Source organism: Thalassophryne amazonica, chromosome 17 (genome assembly GCF_902500255.1).
Source record: "Thalassophryne amazonica chromosome 17, fThaAma1.1, whole genome shotgun sequence".
Taxonomy (NCBI): Eukaryota; Metazoa; Chordata; class Actinopteri; order Batrachoidiformes; family Batrachoididae; genus Thalassophryne; species Thalassophryne amazonica.
Window position 1 is genome coordinate 18,632,796 of NC_047119.1, and position 20,321 is coordinate 18,653,116.

The following is a 20,321-nucleotide window of genomic DNA, read 5'->3' on the forward strand; positions in this document are numbered from 1 at the left end:
ATCCGACTTCATGGACACCATAATCAATGGTGATGAGTCCTGGGTGTACGGGTACGACCCGGAAGACAAATTCCAGTCGTCACAGTGGAAGCATTCCACCTCACCAAGACCAAAGAAGGCTCGCCAAGTGCGCAGCAACGTTAAGGTGATGCTGACTGTTTTCTTTGACTCCCAGTTCTCCTTTGTCTGCAGAGGATAGAGCAGTTTCTTCTTGCAGCAGCTCTTCTCTGTTTTGCAGAGGGTAGACCAGCTACGAAACATTTAACAGGTAGGTGCGCAACTGATTTTAAGTTTTATAAATATTTGTAGCTGTTCAGCTTTATTTACCATGTTATCGGTCTAAAAACTAACGGACAAAAATTTATCGTAAGATAATTAGTCCGATAATGGTTTTTATAGTTATCTAAAAAGATAATCCGATAATGAAAACATTATCTTCGATAACACTATGTAACACAATTTTTGTTCCTGGCTTCTAAGTGTTATATTTCAACTGCTTATGTCTAAAGTCTATGGAAAAATGACTACATTCAGCACAAACTTTGATTTAATTTTTCTTTTTTTTTACGTTCTAGAAAGTTCTAAAAGTTTCTTGAAATTTCTAGATAATTCTGGAAACTTCTAGAAAATTCTGGACAGTTCTAGCAGTTAAAGAATATTCTAGAAGACTACTCAGTAGTAGTGAAGGTGAATCGAGAATATTCTTGAAAACAGAAAAATGTCAAAATATCATTTTCCTGATCACAGAAGCAAAGTTTCTGTGGAATAACAGCTATTTTCTATTTATTTAAGGCATAACAGGTTAGGAAAACACACTGTGTACCCAGGAACAAAACAAAAATAAAAATTTGTTACATAGTATAATTATCGGTTATCGGATTATTGGAACTGTGCCCACCACTGGTTATACCCTTAATGTATCCAAAAACAAAACACTAATTTATAAGGGGGGTGTCTTTATGCATAAAAATATGGCATAACTTCTGCAAATATATATATATGTAGTTTTGCAGATATAGCTACTGATTCACTGTGCCTTGTGATTCACCGTGCCCCGGTTTCCCCTATTAACCCCAAGAGCCTTATTCATTTTCACATTTTTGGCTTCCCTCATCCTAACTATACTGATTTTCAAGCTGGAACCCTAAACAGACCCAGTAATGCCCAAGCTTAGACGTTACACTAAAAAAAGTCGAGTGATGTCACGCAAGTTAAAAATAAGCTGTACAAGCGTAAATACCAAAGCACAACAGGTTATATTAACAGATGTAGCACAAACAATAGAGACCAGTTTGGAGTGATTTGGACATGGGGTGGGGTGGATTGAGTGACATCACACGAGTAAAAAAATAAGCTGTATAAGCGTAAAAACCATAAAAGCACAAACGTTTATTTTAAGAAACGTAGCACAAACTATAGAGACTGATTTGGAGCGATTTGGCCATGGGGGGGGGGGTGGGGGAGCTGAGTGACCTCATGGGTCAGAAAATGTATTTTTGAATTACTCAAAAGCTTTAAGAGCACAAATAAAATTTATACAGCACAAAACAGCACAAACAAACAATAGTGCTATTTTATTATTATTTTGAACGGGGGGGGGGGGGGGGGGCAGCTTCACACAGGTTTACACATAGTGTGCTGTCTATGTCACATTACTGCCCGCTATCAACTGCACAGTTACTCTTAGTAAATTACATGCAAAGCTGTCTTCTCCCTGTTGTGCAAAAACTATCTGGAATCTTCGTAAATCAGGCCGTCTGTGTGTGAAAGTTTTCACGCAAACTGGACTCATTCACAAAGAGATTCACAAAAATCATTTTGTACATTACTTCATTGCTCAAACCAGATCTAACTATTCCTCTTGGCAGAATCTATTCAAATGAAGGTAACACCAAGTCACTGTTTTCACTGTTCAATATCATCCAACCCCCAAATTCGCTTCCATTTCGCCTGCATTCAGCTGCCTTCTGTAACTGCCTTAAGTGCTTCTTCAATGAAAAAAATTTCCCCGTTGTACATCCGTTGAACTTCTTCCACTCAACTCACTCATTTTCTACCTTCCAGCTTCCCACATTTTTTGAAATATCAGATCTCATCCATAAGTCTGAGCCATCCAACTGTCAGCTGGACCTCCTCCCCACAGTTGTCAGGCATAGTGTGAACGTGGCTCCAAACAGGTGGACAAAAATGCGAGTTCTCACCAGGGATGGAGTAAGAAAACAAAACAAGCAGGGAGTCGATACACAGGTGATCCAGCAGTGTGGCAATGGTAACAGCTAGGCAAAAGGCTGAGGCGTGGTTCAACAGACAGGCACAGGTCAAAAGGGAGGAGGCAATCAGAGGCAAAGACAAACTCAACATCGTGAACAAAGCAAGGTCAAAAATCTGGCAGGCAAAAAAACAGGGCAAAGGAGAGCTTGGAACAAAGGTTGGAGAGTGACATGAAAACAACAATCTGGCAGTGAGCTGTGTGACTGTAAGGGCTTAAATAGGGAGCAGAGTAATCAAGGTGTGATGAAGTGTAGGTGTGTGGATGGCTCTAGAAGGGGGCATGACCGGGGAAGACAAAGGTGAGTGCAAGGGAGTGCAGTGAGACAAAAGCAAAGCGAACTGGGGCAAGATAAAGAAGTGACAGAAAAACCAACGGAGCAAAACATGATGTGATCGACAAATAATAATTAACGTGAACAAAATAAAAGGGGAAACAAAACTAGGAAATAATGTGACTAATCCAAATAGTGGGAAACAAGAATATCAGTGATTATAATCGAAGCTAGAACAGGGACTGATACAGATTAAAGTATAAAAATAAATGCAATAACAGATAAAGAGATGGCAAATCAGACTACAAGCTGAGCAGAAAATAAATGACATAAAACCAAACCAGTGACCAGAGAATACAACACAAAATAAATGATAAACAGAGAGAGCAATAAATAATTAAAGGAACATAACCAGATAAAAACACTGAAGATAAATAATAACCAAAACCAGTTACTAAAGCATAATACAATAAATATTAAAAACAAAACTAAACTAAGAACGAGGTAACAAAAGGGACCACAAGTGAAAGAATACAAAAACAATAGAACAAGCAATAAGGAAAACAAACTACAGGCAAGACAGGAACTAAGACAAAACTTAATACATGGCAACCAAGAGGTACACAGGAAATAAAGGGAACAAAACTAATCATAAATAGAGCATGACCAAGGAGACAAGATATAAATAAAAATTCAGAAAGTTCAGAATCTGGAGGCCAGTGAGAACCCACAACCAAACAGCAGGAGCATGAAAACAGTTGTGGTTAAAGCCTGCCTCCCTTCTCTGGTACCCTTTTATCTCTGCTATCATTCACTCCTCTCTCACCCCTGGAACTGTCCCTGCATCCTTCACAACAGCTGCATTAACTCCAATATTGCTTTAATAACTTCCATTTTATTTCCAATCTAGCCTTTATCTCAAAAATTTTTGACAAATGGTAGCTGTCCAACTTCACTCCCATTTATCTCGCAATAACTTGTATGAACAGTTCCAGTCTGGGTTCTGCCCCCCTTCACAGCACAGGAACTGCACTCATAAAAATTCTTAACCTCTTCATGGCAGCTGACTCTGGTTTACTTACTATTCTCATCCTCCTTGACCTGAGGCAGATTTTGACACCATTTGTCACATCTCCCTCTTAAATAGATGATCCTCCATTGGCATTACCCACACTTCATTAGCCTGGTTTAAATATTATCTCTCAGGCTGCATTCAGTACATCAAAATCATTTGCTCAAAGTCTTCACTTCCCAGCCTTCCACTGTCACTTCAAATGTGCCCCAGGGCACTGTCCTCGGGCCACTTCTCTTCACCATGCTACCTTCACCCCTCTGCAATATTTTCCACAAATATAACATCAACTTCCATTGCTATGCCGATGACACTCAGCTCTACCTCTCCAGCAAACCCACTTCCACTCTGCCATCCTTCACCCTTACTGACTGCATAGCAGAATTAAAATGTTGGTTCTCCTCAAATTTTCTCAAATTAAACAGTAATAAAACAGAGGTTCTCAAAATCAAAATCCCAAATCAACACTATCCAAAACAGACAGTTTTTCTTTAGTCATTGAAAACTTCTCTGTCTCCCCTCTCCACAGGCTAAGAGCCAGGGTGTCATCCTCAACAGTACCCTGTCTATCCAATGCCACATCAATAACATCACCCAGTCTGCATGCTTCCACCTACATAACACTAACTGCCTCCACCCCTCCCTCAGCCCTCATACCACTAGTATCCTTGTTCAGTCTTCTACTTCTCCTCTGGATTGCTGCAGTTCTCTCTTCTTTGGTCTCTGTTACAAATACCTCCATAAGTTTCAGTTGCTTCAGAATTCAGCTGCCTGTATCATCACAACAACCACCTCCATCCACCACATAACCTTTGTCCTGCAGCAACTCCACTGGCTACCGGTTAAATTCCGTATTGAATTCAAAATCCACTTGTTAACATTCAAGGCCATCTACAACCTCGCACCGCCATATCTGATTGACCTCCTCTGTGTTGTCACTCCCTCTCACACCCTCAGGTCCTCCTCCTCCATCCACTTGACTGTCCCTCTCACCACTATGGGGTGCAGAGCATTCAGCCGCTCTGCTCCCCAGCTTTGGAACTCATTACCACCTGTCCTCAGAAGTATAAACTCTCTTCCACTCATCAAATTCAAACTGGTTTTGCTACCTGACCAATTGCACTGCCTAATTTTAATCTGTTTTTACTTATGTATTTTTATGATTAGTTTTATTGTTTTATTTGTTTTTATTCATTGTGTGGTGTCCTTGAGTGTCTAGAAAGCTGCGTACAAATAAAATGCATTATTATTATTGTTAAATGTGCCCAACCTTAAAGTGCATGCTTGTGCACAGTCACAACCCGTAAAACTGTAAATAAAATTACTAATTTACTCCTGCAGCCAATTATGAATTATTCAGTCACTTCCACTTCCACATCTTAGGGCCCCTTCACACATAGTACAAATGTGGTTGAATTGCGGATGAAGTGTGCATGAAGCAGGAATCCTATGCAATACTATCATTATTTTTTGTCTTGGTGGATCACTTTCTTTGTGTTCAGATGCTGCTGAGTCTGGCTGTGGCAAAGGCTGCCCTGAACAAAATGCTGTGACTCGTTAAACTGGGAGAGAGTGCTTTTATTGATAGCGCGCACGGTCTGTCTCTCTCTCTCTCTCTCTCTCTCTCTCTCTCTCTCTCTCTCTCTCTCTCTCTCTCTCTCTCTCTCTCTCTCTCTCTCTCTCTCTCTCTCTCCTCTCTCTCTCCTCTCTCTCTCTCTCTCTCTCTTTTATCAGACTCTCGCTCTGTGTGTCACAGAGAGACAGAGACAGAGAGCGTGTGCACTATCAGACTCCTTAAAATAAAAGCGGTCTCTCTCTCTCTCTGTGTGTGTGTGTGTGTGTGTGTGTCAGAGAGAGAGAGAGAGAGAGACCATGCGTGAGAGAGTGCTTTTATGAAACGATGCGACACAGTAAACAGTCCTCATATAATGAGTGCAGTATGATAAAGTGAAGCAACGATCTTGCAGTATTTGTGAAATGGTGTACAGTACCGCGTTGAAGCGTGGGTGGGCTCACAATAGCGGACAGTAGCATGGCGCTGCATGTACTCGCGTGAAGGCTCCATGCTGTGCTGTACGCCGAAGAAAATTAAACATGTTTAATTTCTTCCATCCTATGCGCGTAGCCCTCAACATACTGCTGCTTATTGAGAAAAAACTCCTAGTGAAGTGGGTGGAGAGCTGCTCATTGCAGCATAGATGATACGCTGTAATGAGCAGCTCTACGAATATGCCACTGTGACAGGGGCTTTACAGAGGGCCTTTCACACTGTGAGGAGCGGGCCCCTCCTTCCTCACTCCATTGATATGGTAAACGGTGCTTTACGCTGGAGTGAGAGAGCTTGCCACAGGCTTATTCAATAACATTTACAGGCAAAGTAGTGGAGCATCCCTGCTACTCACACACTCTTTGTTTGAGCATGTGAGATTATAGGCCCTCTTTCTCTGATCACTTCCACTGATCACTATGCATAATGGCGCAGGGTGCATTGGAGCCAGCAGCCAGAGGGCTATTCAAATGGGCTAACTAGTAACACATTGCTCCTAATAACAATCTTTGGTTTACCACGTGAGGTAAATCTGCCCTACGATTGGATATTGGAAAACCATGTAACAGTAAAACAATTCTGATTGGACACTCTTTGTGCACGTCATCACACAGCTTAAATGAGGACTACAAGCATGGTGGATGGCTGAAATTAAAGGCCGAGGAGTGTAGTTTTCAGCAAAAATGTAAGTTTCTATCTACTATCATTAAAAACTGTATCATTTAATAAAACTTGTATGGCACCGTCATATACGATGACGCTGACCCCAGAGGGTTAATGTATGGTTGCATGTCTTGGATGCTGACCTAAGGTGATGGTGACTGGATGTCAATGGTACTGTTTCACTTTGAAGGATTCTTGGCTACTGCTGGAATGGCTTTGTGTCAAACTACAGCACAATGACATTTTGGCAATGTGCCACATTTCTCCAATCATGATCCAGCACACAGGTGCTTCAGTGTTGTAGCTGGAGAAGACCAAGGGGACAACTACACTTCATTTGACTGGGCCAGATAGGTGGTTTACATTTGAGAGGTGAGGATGGACCAGTTGACTGCCTGGGTGGTTGCCATCCAGGACCCAGGGTGGTTCCATAGCATCACAGATGTGACAACATGTGAAACCAGTGCATGCTCACAGACTTGTCTTGATAAATACTGTGCCCATTGACTGTTGCATACTCTCACTAGAGATCCATTGGAGATTTTACTTTCACTCCCCACACACTTACTCTTCATCTGTCTTTTTGAGTGTGGCAATATTCCTGTTTCTGCTTGTGTGATCACGTGTGCCACTGCCCACTATATCAGGGGTCACCACATTGTAAAAAAAGAAAAAAAAAGAAAAAGAAATTCTGTTGTTTTTACAGAAAAATTCTGGCAGCTGTGGTTGCCAGGGGAATTTAGTATAAATGACAGCAAATATGTAAATGTTTTTACATAAAATATGTAAATTTTACAGTTTAAACCTGTTGTAATTTATCCCCCCAAAAAATTAAACTGTAATTTTAATGGTCCTTTCCATGTCGATCGGCGATGGCAGTTGTGGGCCATCCTTAAAGCGGCAGTAACACTCCTTAATCTGTATAATCCCCATAAAATCGTCCCTGAAAGCCATATTAATTTTCCGAACGGTGGCCACCTGGAGGTCTCTCACAGTTTCTGGAAAAAAATTGATGCAGCAAAGCGCCAAATCATTCAGACATTTATTAGCAATAAAAAAAAACGACGAGAGGGTGGACCAGTGCTCACACAAAGCCTGCTCACAGGCGAATGACGCAACCGACAGGCGTGAAAAAAACTCATGCATGCGCACGAAGGTTCAAGCTTGTCTGATGCAATCACACGTGATTCAAATCCATATGGTTTTTGGAAAAAAATAAAAAGGTCCGATACTTTTCTAACAGACCTTGTATGTTGAAACGAAGCTTATCTTTAAGGTGAGTTAATTGATATTCAGTTGAATTAACTCAGATTTTCAAGGCAGCTGGTGAACATTAGTTTTTACAGTGATTAATGTTAAAGTGTTGGTATACTGTGTTTTGGGGGGCATGGTTTTAATCAAGGTGGCGCAATCATGTCAAGTGTAGTTTTGAGAGCTGAGTTTAAACTGTCCACAAGACTGTCTACTGATTGGGCATTTTTCAAACATGAAGCTAAGATATCAGGCAGTTTAGCTTTGAGTTCAGTCATAGTTGAGGAGCTGATGCGTCACTGCAGTGATAAATAAGGTTGTTCCACTAAACACGGCAGCGAAACTGTAAACCTAATAAATGAGTGATCAGAGACCACCGATGCAAGAGGCATGATGTCAATATTCGTGACAACAATACCACCTACAAGAACCAAATCCAGGGTATTTCCACTAATGTGCGTCGAATTCTGACTGCAATGCTGAAATCCTAATGCATCCACAATTTCCATAAATGATTTGCAGAGGGGATCAGAAGGCTTATTGATATGAATGTTAAAGTCACCAATAATCATGTTATCTTCACTAGTTGACAAATTAGAGATGAACACACCAAATTCATCTAAGAATTCAGAGTATGGGCCTGGGGGACTATATACAGTGACAAAATAACCCGGCTGATTTTTATTCTTCTGACCTTGGCAATACATTGCATCATGGGAAGAGGGGAGAATCAGATGCTTCTCATTTTCATAATCACTCATCTCGTCAATCACAAAATATATTTGGCTCTTGGCTTCTCTTTTAAGATGCAAGATTGTTTTGTTTGCTCATGCGATCACATTGTGCTGCTGTTTTCTGTCAGTCATCCCACATCTTCTTCATCTTCTACTGCCTACAGTAATTTATCAGATCTTCTCATCCAGTTACTTTATTCATCCCTTAGTTCAGTGACTATCTTTCTTTCCATGTCTCCTCTCTCCGATCTGTGCATAATTTTCACTGCCACACTAAATAGGTCTGTTCTTTAAGTCCTCTGTGTGGGTGTACTGCGCTTATGTTCAGTTTCTGCCGTTAGTAAAACTGTCAAGAAACGAGGAGGCATGCCACAGATAGAGGTTGGACACAATATGCGGAGTCTCAGGCAGGCGTAGGAGTAAAAAGGACTGAATCTTTAATGCAGGCAGGGGTACGGTTCACAGGTAAGCAGTCTGCGGGGCAAAGGTATCAGACAGGTGCAAGGCAAAAAAACAGTACGTGCGCTATGTGCTACCAGGGCTGAGGCAAAAGGTGAGGTCCGGAAAACAGAGCAGGGTCAAAACACGGCTTGGCAAAACAGGACTGAAACAGAGAGCTGGTGAGTGAACAAGTTCAACAAACGAGCAATGAAAGATTGAACTGAAAGGGCTTAAATCAGGAAGCCGGTGATTGGATAATGAAACGCACATGTGTGGAGAAGGATCTAGAAAGGGGGCATGACAGAAAGATGAGGACGAGGGCAGAGCAGGCGCAAGATCATGAGGTAAGGAAAACACAAAGCAGACAGAACCAAAGTGATGAAAGATACAAAGGCACAGTAGTAAGTACAAGAGCGTGATGTGACATAACAACCAAACATAAATCAAAACCCAAAGATGGAATAAAATACTAACATGAAAAGAATTGCACAAAGAAACCACTATAAGCACCGAAAAGGCAATAACCAGTAAATAATGAATGCTAAGATAAAACAAGAATGGAACTCACAGATGGCAAAAGATAAATAACAGGTAATTCAATATATGATAAGAAGAACGGGAACGGGACTGAAAAATGGCTAGAGTATAAAAAGTAATAAAGTTAACTAAATGGCAAAACAAACTATATGCTAGACAGTGAATCCAAGAAAAACAGAAACAAAACCCGAGACTATAGCATAACAGATAATGACATAAATGACTGAATCGAAAATAAATGATAAACAGAAAAAGCCAGAGTCTAAGGTATAATATACAGAGAAGGGATGATCAAAACCAAACTTGGATGAAAATTAACAATTGACAAAAATATCTTTGGTATAATCCCACCTCCACCTTCAATGGATCTGTCATTCCTACTGCACATCTCACAACTGTAATACTGCCCTTGTGGTCAGTATGAACTACGCTCACATACTTCTGTCACTCCAGACTTCTTCGTAGAATACCACAACTCTTCTCTTGGCCCCCTGTCATAAGATGTCCCTAAATCTACAAACACACAAAGCAATTCCTTCTGGGCTTCTCTGTACATTGCATCTGTGGCAGTGCAAAAGAAAAAAGCATGTGATGGTACAGTCTCCAACATCAAAGTTGACAATGGTTCATTTGCGTTTGTGTGGAAAGCCTCTATGGTGTGCTGGATCCAGCCTTGGCAAAATTCCACATCTTTGTCACCACTGGCCAATTCCATGGCCTGTGGCAGATTTAAATTGTACATATGTGCAGCCAAGCAGTGTGTACATGTATTATGAACATTGTGAATCTGCATATGAAAGGTTTGTCTGTCTGTTCCTTATACAACTCTGGACTTTAGACCACATTCAGTGCATCTGGGCAGTATTCATTTTTTCCACATTTTTGTTATGTTACAGCCGTATTCCAAAATGGAGTAAATTCATTTTTCCCCTCAAAACTTTACTCAGAACACCCCGTAATGGCAACATGAAAAAAGTTTTTTTGAAACTTTGCAGATTTATTTAAAATAAAAAAACTAATAAGTCACATGTACATAAGTATTCACACCCTTTGATCAATACTTTGTTGATGCACCTTTGGCAGCATTTAGCCTCAAGTCTTCTTGAACATGATGCTACAAGCTTAGCACACCGATCTGTGGGCAGTTTTGTCCATTCCTCTTTGCAGCACCTCACAAGCTCCATCAGGTGGATGGCGAGCGTCAGTGCACAGCCAACATTCACAGAGTTGTCCAGAAGCCACTCCTTTGATATCTTGGCTGTGTGCTTTGGGTCATTGTCCTGCTGAAAGATGAACCGCCACTCCAGTCTGAGGTCAAGAGCACTCTGGAGCAGGTTTTCATCCAGGATGTCTCTGTACATTGCTGCGTTCATCTTTCCCTCAGTCCTAACTAGTCTCACACTTCCTGCTGCTGAAAAATATCCCCACAGCATGATGCTGCCACCACCATGCATGACTGGATGATCAGTGGAAACAGGATGTACCTGAGCTCAATTTTGAGCTTCATGGCAAAGGCTGTGAATATTCATGTATTTCCTTATGTTCTGTCACAAGACTCACAATTCGGTGTTTTTCAGATTCAGTGGATTGGATTCAGCTGCGCACCTTAATCCTAAACAGCTGTTATCAGTTATTATCATCGCAATACGTTTCAGGCTCATCCTTTTAAAAGTTCATTGTGTCACTCACTTCTCATGTTTTGCAGTACGCCACTTGATGTTCCCTCCACCACCCCACTGCCACCAGTTGGTCCCTGTCTGCCTGGGCTCCACCCCTGCCTCCACCGGCAGCAGGATCTGAGAATCTGTGCTTATCCCACCACCGTGACGGAGACTGAGGCCAAACAAATTTCAGTTTTCTGTATCTGGGTGATTCTTTAACTACAGGCACTATTGGCCTTGTAAATGTAATTTCCACCACACCATTGCCTTACAATATAAAGCACCTTGGGGCAACTGTTTGTTGTGATTTGGCACTATATACATGTGCTCTGATGTCACTGTTTATCTCCATAGAAACTACCCAAACAATCTTTCATACAAACTGTTTAGGGACATTACAGTGTTGTGGTGGAAATTACGGCAATAGTGTGGGACAACTACATTTTGTTTAAAAAAAATCACAACAGTTGTATTGAATACCCCAATTATGTTTTGATTATTTTACTGATATTTTATTCAGACATATTTTAAAACATTAGAAAAAACATTTCTTTACCATTCATTTTTATCATTGAAGATCAAAAGTCTGGGTGTGGGACAAGCACAAAATGGCAATATTTGCATATAATGATGCTGAAAAAAGGTGAAAAAGTCATCATAGACTACTAGAACAAATTTCTTAACACACTTTCATTGTAAAGATAACTATAAAAGTGTGAAATTTCCCCTTTTTTCTGTTTTTCATACAATATAATCAAAGGACATAAGTGCCCGTAGTCTAAGAATCACCCATCTACCTACTGTATGTAATAAACCTTGCTTTTCCAACCAGTTGAGTCTCCCAGTAGAGTCAGAATTCACTCCAAGCACTCTGCATGGGTGAGCCCCCTTGCTCCCACCCCAGCACTGGATTAATGTGTGCACAAATGACTGCAGTTCTACTTGCAATCTACATGACGTGAGCACTGTGCATGAAAACCACCTCTGTCCAGGTGGAACCGACAAATGGCAGTGCTCTGTACATTGATTTGTGCTAGGTGGAAAATCATTTCACATTTCACTTTCCAGATGAACACACTGAAAGAATGAGTGAAGAATGAGTTTGTCATTCAGTAAAACTGGAGATATAACTGCTGCTGCTTTTAGGATTTGTTATCTGACATATGCTTCCCTCATCCCTGCCTGAGGCTTAGTAATAGGTGTCCTGTTGATGCGGAGAAGGTACACAGGTTAAAATGACCAGGAATATAGAGAGGTGACCTGAAGTGAGTGGATGGATGACTGTGAGGTCATGAAGAAATTGGAGAGTGCAAAGAAGTGAGCTGTATTATATTAAAAATGGACTTCTGTGGAAATCATACTTCAGTCTAAAGCAAATATAAAAGCATGGAGTGCAGACTTCAATTTCAGGGTATTCATATCTCATTCTGGTGAACAGGTTTGAAATTACAAGGAAAGTAATATAGCACATATTGAATACAGCCAAAGGCATCACTGAGTATCTTTATGGGCCACATTCCTCCCAAAACCTTTGAAATGTAAAATACTAAAAGTCACTCATGACCATGGGCCTGTTATTAGTATTATTGGGTCCAAAGCTTAGTGTGTTAATTCAAATATCAGCTACCGCATGATACTGTGACCATCCTTAATTTAAGGAAGGAGGAGAAGGTTATTCACATTCAGATAGGAGCGCTGCTCCTGCATAGATAAGGAGCTCGGCTGTGCTTTATAATAAAACAGGATATTACATTGCATCTAATTGGAAATGAGGGAATATATTTTTGAAAATATCACTGTTGTTTAGACAAAATGTAAAGATAAACTGCTGTTTGTTTTGCTGCTTCTGTCAGGTGAATATTTTAAGAGGTTCATCAAGATCTGTGGTGTGTTCATAGGAATATTTATTCCATAGGACAAGCAAATTTTCAGTACCATGAATAAATAACACTTAAAATCCAGAGTCAGTATACCATAGCCTACACAAAAGTGTGATAAACTTACCACAGTGATGACTATAGCCAGGTAGGGTCAGCTGATTATACAGAGGTCAAAATTGAAAATGCTCCATTCATATTTAAAAAGTATACCAAAGTCTAATCATAATGATTCCAAAACAACAACAAAAAAAGTCCACTTTGGGCTATATATAACTGAACATTATGGTGTAACAAATAGTAATAATGGTGATAAAAGTAGAATTTAGTTTATTTCTGGGTCAAAAAATTAAGTTTCTCTATTCTTTTGAAGACCTGATGCAAATTGCTGGTTATGGGATGTTACATGTTACATGGTAACATCCCATAGAATCTAATCAACATTGACCTTTTTTGTTATTTGGAGATAAAACTTTCAAAACAGACAATGTGATATGTGTTTGAACATGACTGAAGTATTTCTCTATTTTGATCCCAACCTCACTGTAGCTGCCACTCTGGGAAGGTTTACATACATTTTGTTATAGGCCATGGTCTACTGAAGCTGGATCGGAGCACACATGATACGAAAAAATAAATACATGCCACCACTAGGATTCGAACATGCACTTTTCAAAAGCTCTGATTGCCAGCCATAAACTTTACCACTGAGCTACCATTGCTGTCCTATAAAAGGTGTGGGAAAATGCCTGATATTAAGAAGGCCATGGACATATTTAAGAAAAACTAAAACCACACACCATATAAAAACACCACATTTTATTGAATCCCTCTTATCAAGCGGGCAATACAAGTATGATCCATCTGTTCCTCTGTAGATGACCCATTGTCACAGATGTACAGTCATGAAATGACATGAATGAGAAGCAGGGCGCTCTTACCATGTCCACATCTACTGGTCTGGTGTGTCCAGCAGCCCCACGCGCATGTCCTGCCCCACATGCATGTCTTGTGGACTGTGCACCGCAGGACAGACACAGTGTCATGTGGAATAGAGCTCACGTGGGTGGCGTGACATTCAGATCACCTGCTGCATGTTATGATCTGACGGTCCATTTCACCTAGGCCAGCCTGTCAATGTGCACGGTGTGTGTGTGCTCACTGCAGCCCATTGCAACAGCGATATATGTTTCTATGTATTTCCACAGGAGGACAGCAAGCAGACACACGCCCATCACATTGGACAGTTGTTAGTTCAAACACAAATCCGTCCAAACACGGTACGTGTCCCCCAGCTGGGACATCCAGAACCACAGATCTCCACAGCCGCTCCTGTCGGTGGACACACCCCCTGTAAGTTCAGCACACACACACACCAATGTGTCACTGTGTCTGTTTGCAAAGCCACACTTGTGGGGCACTTCGACAAATTTCACATCCAGCTCAACAGTGATCATCTGCTGACTGCTAATAGTGTGAATGGCCACACATTTTCTAAGTGCCATGGGAACTGTGTTAAATGTTCGTGTGTGTCACCTGGAATTTGGCCGACACCTGCTCAATGGGCTCTCACAGGGCACACTCTGTCTTTCAGCCGTTGTTGTGTGCAAATAGTTGTAGCAACAGGTGTATGAGGCGTTGGAGGCAGCTATGTTTTTTAGTTGCACCATACCATGCAGTAGAGAACAGAGCGCACTTCCACAGAGGCAGAAAATAGCACTGAATTGGTGCAGCATGGCACACGTGACTGTGTGCACACATTAAAACGCGAACACATGCAGCTGCAAGTATGAACGAACACTGAAAAAGGCTGAGTATGCGCGTATTTCGGGCATATTTAAATGAAACACAACGCCACAATGAGCAGCTCTATGAATACGCCACTGTGACAGGAGTTTAAGTGTGAAAGCTTCTCAGTGAAGGCACTCCAAAAACAACAGTCAACTTCATAGAAGTAGAAGTTTGTGATGTGACCTTTGTGTAATAGCAGACAGAAATTGCTTTGAGATGAAGCCCAACAAAACAGATAGACCATTTTGTATTTATTGTTCAAAATGTGCATTTGTGTTTATTGTTAGAACCTTTATATTGTAAATTCTTTTGTACAAGATCCCAAACTACCTTTATAAAGTGTCAAAATAGTTCTTTATTATAGTTTGCGGTGTGTTTTGAATAAATGTGTGTGAAAATTAATTTCCGCTTTATTTTTTCCTTTCTTATTTCTGATTGTAAACCTTTATTTCACTTATAAAACACCACTATATATATTCTGAAAGTACAGGTTGTCCTGAAAAGAGACATACCACTTGATTGTGGGATGCAGGGTGAGCTTTTAACAGCAATAATAATAGCATTTATGCCAGACAAGTGAACTGTCCAAACAAATGCCCTCAGACCCCAGAGGGTTAACACAGGAACCTAAAGACTTGAAGGCCGAGGACCCAGAGACATGAATGTCACTGTTGAGATATGCAAATTTCTGCAAGTTCAACACTTTGATCCCATACACTCTAAATATCTCCACAATAGTAATCATCATCATCATAATAGTATTTTGGCTTATCCACTTTTTCATTGGGGAGGGGTGGGCAACTTGTTCCAGAAAGGGCTAAGAGGGTGCAGGTTTTCTTTGCAGCCACTGATTCCACCAGGTAATTTCACTGATTTAACTGATACCATGTGCTCAATGTGATATTAATCAGTGAAAACATGATTTTAATAACTTTAATGATTTTCATTATTGTTATTATTGTGTTAGTATTTGTTTATAATTTCTTGATAGCTGCATTTCCAGGTGTTTTACTGATGATGATGATGACGCATTGTTGTGGACTCCGGGTGGCACTAACTCAATAGCGTTATGTTGATAGAAATAATTTTATTACTGCTGTGAGAGGGTTGACATCAAATATAGAGTAAACACATGATTGAGAGCTGTCTAGATTAAAGGGAATAATATTAACAAAAATCTGATTCACTTTACTTCATCGAATCTAGTTCCCTTTTTTTACACTGCGTTGGTCCAGATTAAAAGAAAATGATTAAAATAGTAATTTTACTCATATTTTTACATTGTTCTTTATTTACCTGTACTTTTCCTTTTCGGGTTGTTTTTCCATTTATGTCCTAAATTATGTATCCCGCCCCCTGTAAGCGATGTGTGATCAGCACCGCGGACAGCTCCAGACGAGCGCTGCGTCAGGACGCATGAAGACGCACCAAGCAGCGCGCGGCAACCTGACCAGCAGAGATCAAATAAAGCCACTTTTGCTGTCTTAATCTGTGTTGCTTTGGATTCAATAATGTCACATACGAGCTAAGGTTGGAGTAAGATCCTAAATTCCAAAGATTCGCTTTCTTCAGAAGGGAAGCTTTTTTGCACACGTCTGGAGAAATGGCTGCGGATACCGTTGAAGACTCAGCGGGCATCATCGACGCCGCGTCCTTAAACTGTGTTTTCAACACGACTAACGGCTCGCACCTGCAGGCAGAGTTGGATAAAAGTGATCCCGGAGGAGACGGAGCGACCGCGCTCAGGATTACCATCTCTGTGGTCTACTCTCTGGTGTGCGCGCTCGGGCTGGTGGGAAATTTACTGGTTCTCTACCTGATGAAGTGCAAACAGACGTGGAAAAAGTCATCCATCAACCTTTTTGTAACTAGTTTGGCAGTGACGGACTTCCAGTTCGTACTGACGCTGCCGTTCTGGGCTGTGGAGAACGCGCTGGATTTCACCTGGCTCTTCGGTAAAGCCATGTGCAAGATCGTTTCGTACGTAACGGCCATGAACATGTACGCCAGCGTGTTTTTCCTCACCGCCATGAGCGTGACGAGGTACTGCTCTTTGGCCTCTGCGCTCAAGGGCAGGAGGCGGCGGCCGCACTGCTGCGCCGCGCGGTGCGTAACCGCCTTCATCTGGTGCGCCGCGGTGTCTGCCGCTCTGCCGCATGCGGTGTTCTCCACCACCGTTACCGTGTCCAACGAGGATCTGTGCCTCGTCAAATTCCCGGACGCCAACGGCGACGCGCAGTTCTGGCTGGGACTCTACCACTGTCAGAAAGTGCTCGTGGGTTTTGTGGTACCCCTGTGCGTCATCTCAGTCTGTTACCTGCTGCTTTTGCGCTCCATCGCCTCCAAAACCAACAGGTCGAGCGCCAAAAGGCGCGCCAAGGTCACCAAGTGTGTCACCATCGTGGTGCTGTCCTTTTTCCTGTGCTGGCTGCCCAACCAGGCGCTGACTGCGTGGGGCATCCTCATCAAACTCAATGTAGTCCACTTCACCTATGAGTACTACACCACGCAGGCGTACGTTTTCCCCGTGTCCGTGTGCCTGGCGCACTCCAACAGCTGCCTAAACCCGCTCCTGTACTGCCTGATGAGACGGGAATTCAGGAAGGCGCTGAAAAAACTCTTCTGGAGGATGTCTTCTCCGACCACCTTGAGGCCGCTCACATCCACCTCGAAGCCGGAGGTGAAAGAGCAGAGGCGCGTCGTGATCCCGCTGTGCGCCCCCGAGGAGGCAGCGGTGGTGTTTTATCCGCCGGGTGCAGCCATTTACAACGACAGGCTGGAGCTGCCCACCAACAGCACTTAGTCCATTTAAACTGCCAGGATTTTTATTTTTCATTCATTTATCCATTTACTATACCGCCAGTTAAGAGTCACAGGGGGCTGGAGCCTATCACCAACAGATATAAGCGAGGTACACCCTGGACAGGATCGCAGGGCCCCTGTTCAAGTACTAAGCACTGTAGGTCGGACCGTTCCAAAATTGGACTACCACCTGTTCTCAATTCAGTAAAGGCTAAGGAATCATATTGCCACTGAAATATGGCACCATACAAGATTTCATTTGGTCATGTTACAAAAACACAACAGAATTTTTTTTTTTTTTTTTTTTGCTTTTACTCGTACATGAAAAAGATGTGGTTATCAACTGTGGTTATCAGAATAATTCTGTAAAAAACAAAAAACAAAAAAAAAAACAACAAAACAAACAAACAGAAAATTCCATTGATTTTACATAAAAAGATGTCAGCAACTGTGGTTTGTCAGAATAATTCTTTTTAAAAATCCATTGATTTTACATAAAAAAAAAGACGTCAGGAACTGTGGTCGTCAGAATAATTCTGTAAAAAAAAAAAAAAAAAAAAAATCATTGATTTTACATAAAAAGATGCCAGTGGTTGTCAGAATAATTCTGTAAAACAAACAAAAAAAATAAATTCCATTGATTTTACATAAAAAATATGTCAGCAACTGTGGTTGTCAGAATAATTTTATAAAAAAAAAAAAAAAAAAAAAAAAATCCATTGATTTTACATAAAAAAGATGCCAGGAACTGTGGGTGTCAGAATAATTCTGTAAAAAAAAAAACCAACAGAAAATTACATTGATTTTTACATAAAGATGCCAGCAACTGTAGTTGTCAGAATAATTCTGAAAAAAAAGTAAAATTATGTAAATTTCTTTACATAGTAAATTGTACAGTATAAAACCATTGTTGTTGGGCTTTCTGTTGCCCCCATTAGTTTAGGGTCACTACAGCAGATCCAGTATAGACCTGAACTGAGATTTGGCACAAGTTTTACACTAGATGTCCTTCCCAATGCAACTCCAGTAATCATACACATCCCCTGGTCGGTCCAAACCAACTTCTGAGACCTGACTGGATCAGGCTCACACAGAGAGACTAATTGCAGCAAACTGTTGCAATTTGCAAAAATATATTAATAAATGATGGCTGTGGTACATGCAGACTTCAACCAGCCATATTGTGATTGCTAAGGAAGCACACACTAACTTCTACCATTCTGTCACATGGTGTGTATTAATTTGAAAATGTAATGAATTGCAGAATCCATTTTATTGATATATAGCTTACTCAGTTCAAAACAGACTTTTTTCAGAAATTCTTATATTAACACGATTTATACAAATAAAGTAAAAATATATTAATATGGCAATATGATAGATCAATCAATCAATCAATTTTTTTATATAGCGCCAAATCACAACAAACAGTTGCCCCAAGGCGCTTTATATTGTAAGGCAAGGCCATACAATAATTATGTAAAACCCCAACGGTCAAAACGACCCCCTGTGAGCAAGCACTTGGCTACAGTGGGAAGGAAAAACTCCCTTTTAACAGGAAGAAACCTCCAGCAGAACCAGGCTCAGGGAGGGGCAGTCTTCTGCTGGACTGGTTGGGGCTGAGGGAGAGAACCAGGAAAAAGACATGCTGTGGAGGGGAGCAGAATGCAGAGTGGTGCATACAGAGCAAAAAGAGAAAGAAACAGTGCATCATGGGAACCCCCCAGCAGTCTACGTCTATAGCAGCATAACTAAGGGATGGTTCAGGGTCACCTGATCCAGCCCTAACTATAAGCTTTAGCAAAAAGGAAAGTTTTAAGCCTAATCTTAAAAGTAGAGAGGGTGTCTGTCTCCCTGATCTGAACTGGGAGCTGGTTCCACAGGAGAGGAGCCTGAAAGCTGAAGGCTCTGCCTCCCATTCTACTCTTACAAACCCTAGGAACTACAAGTAAGCCTGCAGTCTGAGAGCGAAGCGCTCTATTGGGGTGATATGGTACTACGAGGTCCCTAAGATAAGATGGGACCTGATTATTCAAAACCTTATAAGTAAGAAGAAGAATTTTAAATTCTATTCTAGAATTAACAGGAAGCCAATGAAGAGAGGCCAATATGGGTGAGATATGCTCTCTCCTTCTAGTCCCCGTCAGTACTCTAGCTGCAGCATTTTGAATTAACTGAAGGCTTTTTAGGGAACTTTTAGGACAACCTGATAATAATGAATTACAATAGTCCAGCCTAGAGGAAATAAATGCATGAATTAGTTTTTCAGCATCACTCTGAGACAAGACCTTTCTGATTTTAGAGATATTGCGTAAATGCAAAAAAGCAGTCCTACATATTTGTTTAATATGCGCTTTGAATGACATATCCTGATCAAAAATGACTCCAAGATTTCTCACAGTATTACTAGAGGTCAGGGTAATGCCATCCAGAGTAAGGATCTGGTTAGACACCATGTTTCTAAGATTTGTGGGGCCAAGTACAATAACTTCAGTTTTATCTGAGTTTAAAAGCAGGAAATTAGAGGTCATCCATGTCTTTATGTCTGTAAGACAATCCTGCAGTTTAGCTAATTGGTGTGTGTCCTCTGGCTTCATGGATAGATAAAGCTGGGTATCATCTGCGTAACAATGAAAATTTAAGCAATACCGTCTAATAATACTGCCTAAGGGAAGCATGTATAAAGTGAATAAAATTGGTCCTAGCACAGAACCTTGTGGAACTCCATAATTAACTTTAGTCTGTGAAGAAGATTCCCCATTTACATGAACAAATTGTAATCTATTAGACAAATATGATTCAAACCACCGCAGCGCAGTGCCTTTAATACCTATGGTATGCTTTAATCTCTGTAATTAAATTTTATGGTCAACAGTATCAAAAGCAGCACTGAGGTCTAACA

General features: G+C 41.1%; 1 protein-coding gene across 1 annotated transcript; it reads left to right on the forward strand.

Annotated features, from left to right (window-relative positions):
* Positions 1–2,266: 2,266 nt before the first annotated feature.
* On the forward strand, positions 2,267–17,420 carry rxfp3 (relaxin family peptide receptor 3). The gene is made up of 3 exons (XM_034192993.1): positions 2,267–2,428; positions 4,145–4,617; positions 16,190–17,420. The coding sequence occupies exons 1-3, from the start codon at positions 2,267–2,269 to the stop codon at positions 17,418–17,420; spliced, it is 1,866 nt and encodes a 621-aa protein (XP_034048884.1).
* Positions 17,421–20,321: the final 2,901 nt, after the last annotated feature.

What these genes read in the sequence shown, in the direction of transcription:
- rxfp3 (XM_034192993.1), top strand. Translation starts at nt 2,267, where the DNA reads ATGGTAACAGCTAGGCAAAAGGCTGAGGCGTGGTTCAACAGACAGGCA. An exon ending in AAGGAGAGCTTGGAACAAAG is followed by an intron (nt 2,429 to 4,144) that starts GTTGGAGAGTGA and finishes CCCTCTCCACAG; the next exon opens with GCTAAGAGCCAGGGTGTCAT. An exon ending in GTCCCTCTCACCACTATGGG is followed by an intron (nt 4,618 to 16,189) that starts GTGCAGAGCATT and finishes CGCTTTCTTCAG; the next exon opens with AAGGGAAGCTTTTTTGCACA.